At 39.4% G+C, this 15,622-nt stretch overlaps 1 protein-coding gene across 2 annotated transcripts in view; it reads left to right on the plus strand.

Moving 5' to 3' along the window:
* Positions 1-15,622, plus strand: part of oprl1 (opiate receptor-like 1) — a 227,766-nt gene that overhangs the window by 122,218 nt on the left and 89,926 nt on the right. The window contains exons 1-2 of one of the 2 annotated variants that reach the window (XM_042491602.2): positions 5,200-5,435; positions 13,290-13,527. In XM_042491602.2, coding sequence (XP_042347536.1) covers positions 13,319-13,527 — 209 coding nt within the window. In that variant the 5' untranslated portion in view covers positions 5,200-5,435; positions 13,290-13,318. Of the gene's footprint in view, positions 1-5,199; positions 5,436-13,289; positions 13,528-15,622 lie in introns of those variants that run through there. The other variant, XM_088081709.1, reaches the window with a different exon arrangement.

Genomic DNA, 15,622 nt, shown 5'->3' on the forward strand with positions numbered 1-15,622 from the left:
CATTTTGTCATTTAGATGAAGAAGTGAATGTCATCAGTATTAAGTGTCACTCTGTCAGAAAATGGCCAGAAATACACCCTTGAAATGAAAATGCAGCAGACTGCTAACTAAAGCCTCGTGGAGTAGAAACTGCTCTGTAATTCAAAGCCAGAGCGATCAATTCTGCAAAAAACAAAAGACTGTCAAGACTGTGCAAGACTGCAGCTGAACACTGCTTATTTATAGAGTTAGTCACTAAAATAAAAAGGGAAAACATTTTTATTCTGGCTTTTTAAAATGATATGTGATACAAAAGAAAGGCACAAAAACAAGTATCAGTGGCAAATGTGGGGAGATTGGAGCCAATTTTAATGCTTTTTTTTTAACATTCATGTAACCTAAGAGGCCACATGAATTTTTAATGTAATCTGAATTCAACAAAATAAACCGAGCAAGATAATACGACCATTATATCGAACCCCCTGCCGTCCACACTCCTGTCCTAAATAGGGGTTTATGGAAAATGTGTTTTATTTTGTTCAGAGGATAAAGTAAAAGTCCTCGAGGGTACACAGTAATCTGAGGGCAAACACAAGAGCATTTCTTATAGAAGAAGAAAAAAGTGTGTTTTCAAGACAATTGTGGCCAAACAGGCAGCATCGCTGACAAACAACCTGTTTTTGAGCTGTTTTTCTCTTTATTGGCTTTTGCAAAAACAGTAACAAAATAAACACTTTTAAATCACATTGATCAACAAAACAAGCCAGACATAAAAACTCAAGACAGTAGGTGAAATATTTCTACATGTGGAAAGATGGACAATGAAAGCTTAAAATCAAAACAAAATGAATTGTAACAACAAGAAAATCGAAAAACATCAATAACCAAAGGTAAGATATAAGATTTAATTTTGTTATAGTAACTCTTTTGAAAGAAATTCAATTTTTTTTTATTTTTTATGGTTAAATGTTTTCGGATGACCTTTCAAGCAGAAGTAGCTGAAACGTAGCTTGAATCTCTCCAAATATGAAAGTGCTGAGTTCAAATCGAGTCCTGCAAATTAAGCAACAATATATATCATGAGTCCTTGCCCTCTAAAACTTCACATAAAAACAGATTCTGATCTGAGGCTCCTATTATCAGGATGACATCATGTGTCCTTGTGTTTCATAACAGAATCGACTAGAAGGACACTCAACCAACAATTACATTAATATATATGCTGAAATGTCCTGTAAGCTGAAATATAAGGTCAGAACATGTACCATACATTAAAAATAATGGAGTTGTATCATGAACTCACTTACTGGTTTGACAACTTCTGTTTTAAAGCCTTGAAATTGGCATTTAAAACTTCAAAAATAAGTAAGTAAGTTGGGTTTAAATACGGGGGTCTATGGGGATTAACTCTGTTCTGGTGCCAACCTCAAGTGGCCGTTAGACGAGCTGCAGTTATTGTGTGATGGCTTCATTTTTCAGCCACGGAGCTTGCTGCTTGGCCTGTGCACACTTTCATATGCTGTAATTTATAATAGTTAAAGGTTACATTTAGGGCTGATGTAATAATTGTTTTTGCAAAATCACAATTTGAAATTCATTTCCAAGACACATTTTTAATGATAGTTCCAGCTGTTGGAAAAAAAGAAGACAAAATCTGCTAATCTTTCTTCTTTTATTATTTATTGTCTTTATTATTTGTGAGCTAAAGTTGTTTATTTGTGATTTGTATTGATTAGCTCTAGTACTTATTTGTAATGAATACAATAAATATACGAAGGGCTGGGTGGGGGGTGCCAGGGGAAGCTTGTGCGAGCCACAGCTGAGCTCAGTCTGGCACTGAGAGTTGGCTGTTTTCTGTTCATAGTATTTCCTTTGCATGTCTGCAGTTTAATTCATAGATTGCAATTTAAACCGACACTGCAACATTGATCAGATTCACTGACATCGAGGGATCTGACTTTGTCATTTGATTTCCACGATGTATGGTCACCCTCTTCAGCCAGTAGGGATCTGTTAATACATTATTCATTTTTGGGCCAACCATATAAGAGATTCTTGTGGGAGTAGGCGGGATCAGGTTTGAGCTCAGGTCAGCAGAGGTCCATCTGCGACAGAAGAAGTGTATTTAATGAGTCCTCTGTGGGTCCTTAAGCCTTTGGAGCCTTTAGACAGCACCGATAAATAAATGACACTAGGTGCACAAAATCAATTCCCACCGGCTTTTCTGTTACTTCTGTATCATCTTTATCTGGAGACGCTCTGCTGAGTGTGCGTGCTCTTTTCCAGCCACTTATTTCATAATCGTACAGAAACGTGTTTAGGTGCTTCCCTCTGTGGCTGCTACATTCTGCTCTATTTCTGTTTGTTCAAATCTGTGCTGTCAAAACATCTCTCTGCAGCTCACGCCACCTTAGAAGAGTTCAGTTCAGTGAGCAGGTTTAGATCTTTGTGCACTGTAATCAGTTCTCCAACTGAAGTGCAGCCTGGTTTCATCATGTTCATCTAACAAACAGTTGAGAAGTGTTCTAACAAGTTTCTCGCAGATCTTAAAAAAAAAAAGTCTTAAAAGGTATTTAACTCTTAAATCTAAAAATAAGGTCTTAATTGGTGTAAACATGTGAATCAGTCTTTCAAAAGTCATCAAACCGGTTTTATAAAATATATATAATTTACCAAATTCCTCTTGCTGTTTAATCAAGGTTTTATGGTTGAAACAAGCCATAAAAAATAAAAATGGCTGGTACAAGGCAAAACATACAAGGCTCAGAATATTTAACGCAAACAGTTTTTTCAAACTTTGCATGATGGGGAAAGTGGTGTGAGTTCACTTTTTTTTTTTTTTAAATTGTGGTTATTGTAAAATCGGTCTTAAATTTCACTCATTAGTTGTGAAGTTAATCTTAAAAAGCCTTAAATATAACATGCCGTAAGCTGAAGGAACTCTGTTTAAACTGCGTCTGCAGAAAGAGAGACAAAGTCGACCATTGCATTTTGGTGGACTAGGCACTGAATTTTAAGAAAGGTGCATTACCTTACTATTTCATTTAGAAACTTTTAAACATTTTACGCGATATTACAAAAGCTAAAATATGGCAGCATGCTTGGGAAAAGACTGGGACTAACTGAAGGGTAAGCCAGTGGTTATGTGGCTTAAATGTGTAAAACTGAAGCAGCAACCAGCAGGTTTTAAAAGTCAAGCTAATTTGAGGGAGTCTTAAACCTGCATTCTTTCTAATGGTCAGCAGGGGGCGACTTTACTGGTTAGAAAATTTGAAAGAGATTCTACTTCTCACTTGATTTATTACCTCAGTTTTCATTTTCATAATGAGCTTATGGTCTCAATCCCTAGTTTCAAGTCTTATAATAATAATTAGCCATTTTAGAGTTATATAAATAATAAAGCAGATTTTGCTTTAGGGCGTGGCTACCTTGAGATTGACGATTCAGATCCACTCGCTCATCCAAATATGGTCACTTCTGGCTCCAAAAAAATAGATGGCGAAGGCCGAAATGCTGAAATCGAGGCTTCAAAAAGGCAGTCCACAAACCAATGGGTGACGTCACAATGTCTATATCCGCTTCTTTTATACAGTCTTTGGTTAATCCACTGCTTTGGGCCTTTAAATCCACCGCAGGGTTCAGTCAGTGGCTTTTTCACCGTGTTAAATGACCTGAATCAAACAGGCAAACGGTCGGTGCAGCAGAACACAGTAAGTTCACAGTGTGTGACATCACTGGTGTTTTGTTGCAGCTAATTTGTCTCCATCAAACCTGTTTTTTTTTTTTTTTTTGAGCTGAAAGACTCAAATGAGTTAATCTCATCCCAGACAGTGAACCCAGCACAGATCCCTGAGGAGCCCTCAGATTACTGCTCTGCTACACATCAAACTGACACTTACAGCCAGAAAAACACTCATTTAAGACACACACACACACACACACACACACACACACACACACACACACACAAACACACAATAGTTCATTAGCAGCAATTTGGCTGATCGGGTCAGCTCAGGTCACAAAAACAACATATGACTTAGCAAAGGAGACGTCCACTTTTAATGACCGTGACAGCGTTAAAGGACTGCTGACCTCATCCCAGGTTCATTTAAATGTTTGGTTATTTTTCTTTGTCTTGTGACTTAGAATTGATTTACAAAAGGGAGTAAAATGTTTATTGTGTACTGAAATTAATCGCCCTTTCTGTGTTTGAAGTGAGAAGAAATGCATTTTTTTTCTAGATAAGTTTTCCTTCTCTTGCTGTTATCACCTTTTCAAATGTACAGTAGGATGCAACAAGTCCGCACATTTTCTGCTTTTGGCATTGTGGAAAATGCAGGACTTAAGTGTCCTCAGTATAAGCATCTTTTGGTTTGCAGATCGTGTCTTTATCTTTGCTGCCTCATGTCTATTTCAGCGTAGGAGAGATAACTCAGGAAAGGTAACCATTACTTTTTGTGATCAAAGTTGTTCAGGTGTTTGTCTTTCCGTTATCGCTCGCCTAACACGCGCGGTGGCTGCAAACGAAATAAACCTGCTAATGTTTTGAACATCCATCGCCATGCTTCTTGGAATGTTTTAGCAAAAGAAGTCGCATAACATTACTGAATGAAAATGCAGTCATCTGGCAATTGTGCTTTTCGAAAATTTTACTCAAGTTTTGGACCAGTGTGTGATGGGAACCCGCCCAGAGTCACATGACTGGAAACTGCAGCACACTGTTATCAGGTTGCTCACTGTGCCAGGAAGGCCTAATTCTTTATTACCCACATGGAACCATGACATCACCTTCCTCGGTGCAAGCGTTTTATTGCAGTGAAAGCTAATGTGATTACAGTAACAGGTTGTTTTTTCTCTGATTGTGTGTGCATGCCATGTGTTTCTACCCCTCAGGATTTAACAGAGTATGAACACACATACTTTCTATCCAAATGGCTGCACGTGCTGTATGTATGAAATTGTCATGATTCACCAAAACGCACAAAGAGCAGTTCCTTCTCCATCCAAATGCGCATACAAGATGGGTTAGTAGTGCGGAGATAGAAGAAGAGGAGGAGGAGGAGGAGGAGGGAGAGGGGAGGGGGTGCAAGCTACGTCTATCTGTCCGAGAGAGAGAGAGAGAAAAGTGCAGCGCGTGCCTGCATCTTTATTCCAGCAGACCCCTCCTCTCTCTCTCTCTCTCTCTCTCTCTCTCTCTCTCTCCCTCCCTCTGCCATCTGATGCTGACTGGAGGTGAAGCGGTTTTCTCTCCCCTCGTCATCCCGGGGAAAACCTGGACGGACGTTTCGGATTGTGACACCGGCTACTTCTCGGCGATGACAGCGAGGAGAAATTTTAAGAAATCAGAACCGTGAGGGCGTAGAAAAGGCAGTGCACAGTAGCGCAGGGGGGGAAACACAACAACTTCCTCGGGGCGGTCTGCGGGGAGCTCTGGAGCTGTTGCCGGCAGAAAGGTAAGATTTAACACAGCCTGCTGCAGCAATGAAGGTACATGCACGCATGTAGACAGTGCGCTCTGCGTGAGAAAACGCGCCTCTGACCGTCTGCAGTCCGTCACTGTGTTTATGTTGAGCTGCCTCTTGCTGAAAGGTTGCGATAACACACTGTATAGATACTGATGGCGCGTGGCGCGGCGCGTGCGTGACGTACATGTTTTTTAAAGTGCGATATCTGCGCATTTATGGTGCATACGTCGTGTTACTGTGCGCGTGGTGTGCTTATGTGTGACACACGCTTAATCTTGTGGTGTTGTAGTGACAGGTTGCATGGTGGAGACGTGTGGAAGTTTGGTGCATTTTAGTGTGTTTACTTCAAACAGCTGCTGTGATTGGCAGGCGTGCTGATTGTGAGAAGGTGTGTGGGTCTAATGTTGAGTCGGGTTTTGCAGTAGAGACTTTGTTTATGTGTTTTGTAGCATCACTTTGTCATTGTGGCTGTGTGTGTAGTTTGAGTGAGTGACTCTGGTGTTACTACTGGGATACTTTACAGCAGATCTGTATGGAAATTTGTTAGTGACAAAAGTGCACAATGTTTACAAAAACCAAGGTGAAACTTTAAAGTCTCCCAAACTATTGTTGCACATCAGAACAACATTATAGAGTGTGTTTTATCTTGTAAATACCTGGACATTGTGTCAGACAGTTGTCTTTCTTGTAAGCCAAACATTGAGCAACTTGTGAAAAGGCTCAAGCTGAAACTGGGTATTTATCTTAGAAGTAGGAACTGCTTCTCTTTGTTGGCCAAACAAGACTGAAATTTGCTCCATTTTTGACCATGCTTGATAATGTGTAATATATTTGAATGCACCCTCCCAGTGTTTGCATGCACTGGACTCTTGGTAGACTTTTCATCTGAATTCTCTTATTTGCAAAGCCATTCTTGGCCTACTTCCAGCATATTTATGTGTGTACTTGCGTGTACTTGACCTGGATCAACATCACTTTTCTTGTGCTGTGTTCAGATATATTTCACAAGTATCTAAACCTGTGGACAGCGAGCAAATTAGTTTGATTACTTTAGAAAACACAGATTATTTAATTGTTTGTTTTTGTTTTTAGCTTTACTTTTTGTGCTATATTTAATTACTTTTAACTAATTTAGTGCTATTTTTTTAGTTGTTTGATCTTTTTTTCTTAAGATGCTCATTTTCTCCTTCCTATGCCAAGTACATTAGTGAAAATGGCTGTGTTCACAGATCGTGTTCTTATTGTCTCCTCCTGCCTACATATGGATTTTGACAAAAGAGCCTCAGTGTATGCAGCTCCATATATGTGGAATCTGTCCTTACGGTTCTTAAAATCATGACTGTTAGACTGTATTCGTGCTTATTATTCCTCTGATCTGCAGTCTGTTTTAGTTTTATTAGAAGCAACTGTAGAAATGCAGTGGGCCTGTCCTTGTTTAACCCTTTAACACCTGGACCAACATCCGTTTTCACGTGCTTCATTCAGATGCCTTTTAATAGCAATTAAACCTTGAAACATAGGAAATTGTCTAGAAAATAATATTTAAAATTCTCTTAGTTATATAATTACAGAGAAAAAAAAGTATTATTTTAGCACTTTCTTGAGGTCATTTTCTTTTTTTTTGTTTGCTTTTTACTTTTTTTACTTTCAGGTAATATCCTTGAAACTTTTTACTAATTTCTTGTGAAGTTTTGGTCCATTTCTTAAGTTGCTTGTTGCCATCTTCCCTTGTTTTTGAAAGGACTCAAGCCATTTGCTCAGGTTTCAAAAGGTTAATAAAAAAGCAGCTAGCTTAACTATATCTGACCAAACAATCCCAACTAAAAGTCAACTTACAGTACTTGATTTTAGGTTTTAATTATATGTCACAATTTTCCTTCATTTGTCATGAACTTGTACATATTCACACTTTCCATTATTCTGAGCACCTCTTAGACTTATTGTCCATGTTGGCTTAAAAGTCGGTCTTTTAACAAAAACGAAATGTCTTCTACTCTTAGGACAAACTCTCCAGTCATGTCGTCTCTCTGCAGATGAATGTAGTCATGCAGAATAATCTCTCGCTGCTTATTAAAGATGAAAGCATGTTTGTGAGGAGCGCCGTGATGCCAGAGATGTGACATTTCCCAGAAATAACCACTGAGTTGTAACTAATCCCACATAAAAAGACTGTAAACACAGTAACTGCGCAGGTACAGAGTTATTGTAGACAAAGTCCCTAATGGAGAAGTCAGCTGATCAGCTAAGAGAGCAAACATGCAAGTTATTTACTGTATGTGGAGAAACTTGATGAACTTGCTGCAGCAGCTATTAAAACGGAAAATAAAGAACAATTTGTGACATTAGAGAAACCAGTGAAGCCATCACATCCTCATTGAGTAAAAGTCGATAAAAAGCGTGGTGCGCTGCTGTATATCTGTCATGTAGGTGTGTCTTCAGTATGTTGCAGAGCTTTCCAGCTAAGAAACCTGCTGCTTCATTTAGGAGCAGAAAGTTTGCTCATATAGCTGAATAATCAAACTGACGTTTTTTTCCTGCAGAGGCAGCTGGTGCATATTTCTCCAGGGGGGCTGGACTCAGGTATCACACCTGTGTATTTTATCAAAAACGCCTCTCTCTGTATTTGCTGAGCTGAACGAACACTAAACACAAAACATACAAAAATGGATAAATATGTGTAAATGTTTTATCTTTCTGAATAGATTTTTGGATTTTTAACTAAATGCTGCACAGCAGTAACATCAAACAGTTAAATGAGTTGAAACAATGAACCAAATTTGGGGTTTTGAAGTTGCGTGCCGTATCTTAGCTGTTCATAGGACCGCACTCTTCCAGATAGAGAGCCCAGATTTTGTACCTGGAATTTGCTGGGGCTGTTCTCCCAGTTCTGGGGTCACAGCCTGTCCGCACTTATCCTGAGGACAGCTTTTTTGGGGGGGATTTGATGGGATTTGGGCATCAGCGCGAGACCTCTGTCAGGAGGTCCTCCCCTTGTCTTTTTTTGATGCTTTCTGCACCTTATCTGGCACCCTGTTTACATTAAAAGTACAGAGTAATTGGCCCTAGAGCTGGTTGATGGATGCTTAAAATGATCACAATAAAAACTTCATATCCGTCAACATCAACAATTATCACACTAATATAAAGTTTAAAGGCTGTTTTTTGATGCACAGTAAAAGTTGAAGAAACCAAACTGTTAATTGTAGTTCAAAGGCTATTATTTATCAGAACATGACAAACACACAAATCTGAATTTGTTTCAGAACATTTTTATAATCAAAATGATGTCAATAAATAATAATAGATAATAATAGACAAAGGAAACTTCTGGTTAAGAAGATGTCAAACTTTTTATACAGAAAAAAAACTGACCACAGTTGAGACTTTGTTTTGTCGATTTACTCCGCAAAAACTTTCAGCTAAAACACTTACAAAATTTTTTAAAGCATGTGTACAAAGTTTTACACCCACAGTCTGTCATTTCAACCATTTCTCAATCAAAACAGTAACAACTGATGTTTAAGGTGCATTTCCGCAGACTGTTTATTTTCTATCTCTATCAAGGGAAATTTTGAGATAATTATTGTCATCATTTTATCGTCCAGCTCTAATCAGCCCACTAGCTGTAAGTTGGATGTCAGTGGTCCAGGATGTGGGGAATGTAGAGGCGGCTGTCGTGCTGTATGTGACGTGTGTCCCGGTGAGAAAGACGAAATGTTTCTGTGTATTTTACCTGCATGGGAACCAGAAGTGATTATCCACCAAAGCAAAGCCATCCAGGCGTTTTGTACCTCACAGCCGATTTCCTTTTCTTTCACTCCTTTCTTTCTAGACCTAAAATAACATCGTTACATGTCTCAGCCAGGCGTGCTTTATGGTATGTTGTTATTTTCAACTCAAGCACGCTAGAGTACGTTTTTAGCATTCAGAGGATTGAATCAGCAGTCTGGCAAGATGCACATCTGTGCAGCATACACTATTATGTCGATGCACAACAAGCTGCTGTTTACATCAGTAGAAACGGAGGCAGTGTTGTTCAACCATTCTCTGCAAAAGGGACTGTATCACAGAGACCAGCACTGTCTTTTTATGTAACTGGAACTATTTAGAGTACCGTGCACAAGCTGAAAGGCAGAAAATAAGCAGAGACTACTTCTCTCTCCAAGGTTTACAGTTAACTGTATGGGCTTATTAACAGCTGTTAGTGTTACATGTTTCCTCTGAGGCGGTGTGGGAACCTGCAGGTCTCCAGCACAAAAGAATCCTTCTGCAACATGCTGATCTTTTATGTACATTTAGCTGGCAATATTTAATGCTTTCTTGTTGACTTGTAACAGTCAAAGTATTTATGGTTTTATGTTCAGAACGACCACATTGTGGGAATTCTTGCGCTATACGGACGCCTCAAAGTCCCCTCTGTACATCGGCCTATGCGTTTTTACACAGAACCAAACAAAGGCAGCATCACGCCGCCCCAGCCTGTGAGTTTTGACAACATGCCGGCATCCTGGATGCAAAAAAGACATGATGAGCGTGAAAATAAACACAATAGCGCTGGCCTCTAGTGTGACTAAAACATACGCGTCACCAGCGCTTTATAAAAGGTAACAATGGCTTAACATGGCAGTAACAATTATGGACTCAGTTCAGACAATGTGGACCTTTTCCTCCTCAGTGCACATAATATTCAAACAAGACACTGATTACCCAACTAAGTGTGTGAGTCAGGGTTTATTCAGGTGGAAAAATATTCACATCATTAAACTACTTAAGTTAAAGTGGCCAACTAAATCAACACTGGAAAAATACTGCAAATTAAAGTGCAGCATTCAAAACATTTCCCCAAGTAAAAGTATGAATTATAAGCAGAATGTACATGAAGTACCCAAGGCAAAGTAGTCTTTGTGCATTAATGTGACCCATGTCAGTGTTCTATTACTGTATCTAAGGTTTTTGGGTTAATATTATTGCTAATTTATGCGCTGCATTTCACAGATGTTTGAGGTTGAGCTCATTTTAACTCGCCTACTTTATATACTGATGGGTTTAATCTACAGCAGGGTCCCTTATCAGAATTTTGGTGAGGGCCCCAGGGAGATCAGGGCCGACTCTGCATGTGAGGGAAGCAAATCTAACAGCCTCTTGCACATTTTACCATCATTTGGCTGGTGCTAATTTCCAACCTCTCACCTGAACTTGTCAAAATCTCACTTTAACAAATTTATAAATGTCTTAGCAACATAAAACTTTGTTTCAGCAGCATTTAAATGGTAAAAAGCACTTAACAAAATATTGAAACAAAGTCATCCTGCTATCTCCTCAAAGTCGAACTGTTCTGAAGAGCTTTCACTCATATGTCACAGAGCTGTCCTGCTGTGTGACATGACTCAGCAGAAAGACCCCTGACTGACAATAAAAAGGACAGGGACGGCTGACCTGAACGTCCCCAATTTGAGTCCAGGTCACCTCCACTCTGTATCACCTGAGCAGCCGATAGAAACGTGAATCAGAGAAGACACATTCATTAATTAAAAATAACACAAATGCCATCAGAAACAGTAATGAAATGCCACAATAAGCTCCAGCAACAGCTGCAGTCTGTAGAACAAATTCATTGTAAAACTTTAGTATTTTGGCTTGTGGCCTTCAGGTTTGCTAAATAATCCCTAAAAGTCTGACCACTTGCTTTTTCATTACCAGCTTTTCCTTTTACTTTCAATACTTAATAACATTTAATATAATGATACTGTGAAACTTAATGAAATCTAATATCCTGGGCTAACTCAACAGGCTTATATTTGAGACAGGCATCTGTAAAGGACGGGCGTTTAATTCCTTTCACACAAAACTTGCTCAGCAAAGATGGAAATACAATCAAAGTATTTATTTAACCTTTTAGACCTGGTTATATTGGCTTTGCCTTATTCAAAAACATGGGAAGAAGGTAATGAGCAGCAAAAAAAGAAATGACCAAGAGGTTATCATGAAATCAACGAAAAGTACAGAAAAATTACCTAAAAAATGAAAAACAACTTAAAAATAATAAAATAATTATAAAGAGAAAGTAAGAAAGAATACAAAGCAAGAAATGAACTTGGAAAAAAAGCTATAATTCTAATAATTCTGTAAAATAATTCTACATACATAATTATGATAATCTATAGGACATCTTTGGACATCTTTCCCTAGTTTAAAAAAGTTTTCTAGATCTACTGATCTCTTTTGTTTTGTTTTTTTTCCATCTTTTTTGTGTACTATGCCAGTAATACCATCTTCTTTGGTGCTCGTGGTTTCGGTAAAATTAACTAAATGACTGAATTGTGAGAATCTTACCAAGCTAACTATGTTTGTAACATGTTCATATTGACGAAAGTTTAAACATATAAACATATTTTGTGCATGATCTAAAAAGCTAATTAAGGTTATCTTCAGCAGGGAGCCAACAAACCGATTGTTAACTTCTATAAAAATGAACTGCGTGGTAACCAGACCGAGCCTCTAATTGAGACGGGGCTTTATTCGTCAAAATGTGTCGCCACAGCGGGTTAGTTAAAGGGACAAGGCGTCTGCAGGTTTATTTAACGTTTAACTGTACTTCTACTCAAGTGATAATCCAATAGCTGACTTTAACATTTCCCAAAGTCATTTTCTGTTAAGATATTTGTACTTTTACTCAAGTATGACTTTGAAGTACTTCATCCATCACTGATTTAGTAACAATAAAATAACATCAGTCTCATTAGTGCTGCTTTATCCTCTCACACGTACTGGAATTGGTACAGTGGCCCACCCAGAGCGCCTCTGCAGCCTTACATGGACACACACTTCAGGCTGTAAGTTTAACTGCTCATTCATCAACGGTTAGGCAGCCAAAACACACACACAGCAACACACACACACACACACACTGCAGCCGAGATCGAACCTGTCAAACAAAACACTGTTTGTCTTAGATGTGGATGTGAGAAGAGGAATGGAAGAAAAGATGAGTCAACAGAGAGGGAGGTGGAGTTGAGGAACGGTTGAGAGAAGACAGAGAGAAATTAAAACATACATAACCCGAGTGTATCGAGCCTGGCAGAAACCCCGGGGAAATTCAGCAGCACCGCAGAGTTACTTTGCTGTTTTGATTTGATGAATATTCATGATCAGACGGAGGGAGGGAGAGCGAGAGAGAGAGGGAGGGGGGACGGGTTCATGGCAGCATTTTGATGTGTTGTTGCTGCAGCTCACATGAATAAAGAGGGAGAGGGAAAGAGGGCTGACTGCAGCTGATGTTGCTTTTGTCTGTATCAGCTTCATGGACCTCAGAGTGGAAACGCTTCAATTGTCGTGCTTCATAAATCTTTGCTCTTTTGATATTGTGAAAAACCAAATGTAAAAAAAGAAAATGCACCTCATGTTGCAACTTAATTCCACTTTTCTTGCAGCTTCAAAAACAAAAGCACTCTCCCTCGTCGGGTCCATCTCTCTCAGGTGGAAAATCGAGCTGTTCCACTTAGCGCTCCCCCCAGAGGCCTGGAGGACCGGTGTTGTTTTTCCGTTGCATTTGTTTTGGGGGTTTCTTTGTTTTCCACTTAACACTTTATGAATGTGCAGCATTTTTTCTGTTTTTGTGTCTGTTTGGCCTTCTAAAACATTTTTTGTTATTATATCAAGCCAAGTTTACAGAGACTTTAAAGAAAATGTTTGCCAGGTATGATTTTCAGAGAAAGAAAATTAGGCAAAAATCAGAATCGGCACATCAAACTTTTTAAAAAATCTGAAACTGCCAAGAAAATTGCATCTTAAAATTAGGACACAATGACTCCCTCGTCTAACCGCACCTCTTCCCTCCGTCAGGTGGGTGGAAAACTCGCTCTCGGTCTGAGATGGATTACCCGGAGGACTTCCTGCTGGAAGAGCTCGGTCACCTGCAGCTCTACAACGACTCGCTCTTCCAGAGCAACTTCAGCTGCCTCGACAACGTGACCGACGCCTTACTGCCGACGGGGGTGAGGGTCACCATCGTGGTCGTCTACATGATTGTGTGCGTCATCGGCCTGGTGGGGAACTTCCTGGTCATGTATGTCATCATAAGGTAAGAGGAACATGAATACACTGAAATGAACCTGTTTTTGATGTTTTGATGCAGTTTTTAGGACCAAGACCAGGACAGGCTGACAAACTAACACCAGCCTTCAGAAATGTCTTGAAACTACTTGATTTGGATTGAAATATGTTAAAATAATTCCACTATCTTCTGCATCTGGGGATTTGATGCGATATTTTTGCAGTAGGCCTCGACTTCACTTTCAGCTCTCTCTTGTTGAAAAGGATTTATGTGATATCTTATGGTGTCAATGCTTAAATCGCTGGGAAATCTCTACAGCTCCGAGTTCCAGCTCAGCATATTTTCAGCCGTTCCTCTATAAACCCAGGGCTTTGCAGTCACTGTTTGTGTAGCAATCCACACCTGAAAGATGAAATACTTTAAATTAAACATGTATTAATGATCCAGTCTAAACAAATACAAAGACTGTCAGATCCTTTAGCTGTTTCAGATGTGGTGAGGATTTTTCTCTGTTTTGTCTCACTCCATCACCGTGGTCTGTCCATTCTGGTGCTGAATAATTAGTCCATTAATCAATACATTGACTGAGAGATAATTATTCAGGATGAAGTAGAATCACAGATACTTGCTGCGTTTCACTATGAACCTTTTTTACTTTTTACATTTTTAAACGAGTAGGTCCTAATCCTTGCTTTTTTCTTGTTGATTATTGCATAACTTAACCCTGAAATAGCTTTGTTTGAAAGGGACAAAGTGTGAGATTTGGTGGTATCTAGCGGTGAGGATTGCAATTTGCAGCCAGCAGAAACTTTACGCTGTTAGAACTCCTTCAGTAGGTTTTTGACCGGAAGCCGAATTGTGTGCAGATGTCTCCTCCTCTGCAAAACAAATGGGCCAGGTGATTTAAACCAGTAAAACCACTGAATAAAGCAGTTTTCTGTTATAAGTCAGTTTTTGCCCAATGCTGTTGGGCATGCTGGAGACGGGCCACTAGCCCAGCATATGCTTATGTGTGCCCGTATTTTTCTCTGATATCTTAAGAGCCAAATGTTCAGGAGATTTTAACCAGAAGCCAAATTATCCGCAGAGGTCTCTTCCTCTCCAAAACGAGCAGATCTGGTAATTAAAACTGAATAAAGTTTATATGAGCCGATGTTTATTTTGTCCATTCTGTGCTACTGAAGAAACATAGCAGAGCAATACATAACTATAAAGCTACATAGATCACTAAACAGATGTTAACGGCTCATTCTGAGGTAACGAAAACATGATTATTATTTTCAGGTGATTATACGCTGAGGAAAACATACTGATTTTATTATATTCCACTTATGCAATTAATTAAAAATGATCATTATGTGGAGCACTAGACGTTGTCAGGGTCCTCCAGTCATCGACCGCTCACGGTGATATTTAAAACATGCTGCCACCGTGTCCACCTGTATGTGTGTTTCTTACACATGCCCGAGCGTGTCGATATTTTTGTGGAAAAGCTGGCAGGCAACTGTACGGGTCACGTTTGCGGTTGCCTGTGTGTGTGTTCGTGTGTTTGTCCCTGTGGATTCGATTGAAACAAGCGTAGGTGAACACCTGGGTGTTGTGTGAGTTAGTGTATGTGTGCAGTCATGGTTGGCCCGGTGGGCAGCTGCTGTCTGCTCACGTATATCATGTTGAACCAGGAGACTTTGTTTGTCTGCGTGTGTGTGTGTGTGTGTGTGTGTGTGTGTGTGTGTGTGTGTGTGTGTGTGAGAGAGAGGGAGAGAGAGAGAGACTTTGTTGTTGTTTGGATACTTTCTCTCTGTACTTAACTTTGAACCCCCAGCAGTTTCTGGGCATTTTTTGCTCCAGTCACATTTTTGCCCATGTTGGGCCCAGTTTTCTCTTCAATAGAAACTCCTGTACGTTTATGGAAACATCATAAGTCAAAAATGTCTTTTGTGCTGTATGATCCATATATAATGCTGTAAATTATTAAAAAAAAAAACCCAGAGTTAAATCATTGGAGGTAACGTCAGGTCAAGTCAATTTTATTTAAAAAGCCCATTATCACAAAACACGGTTTGCCTCAGAGGGCTTTACAGCAGACGGCATCCCTCTGCCCTTAGACCCTACTGTCACCTGA

This window comes from Plectropomus leopardus, chromosome 9 (assembly GCF_026936395.1).
Source record: "Plectropomus leopardus strain MGB_pleo_1.0 chromosome 9, ASM2693639v1, whole genome shotgun sequence".
Lineage (NCBI taxonomy): Eukaryota > Metazoa > Chordata > Actinopteri > Perciformes > Serranidae > Plectropomus > Plectropomus leopardus.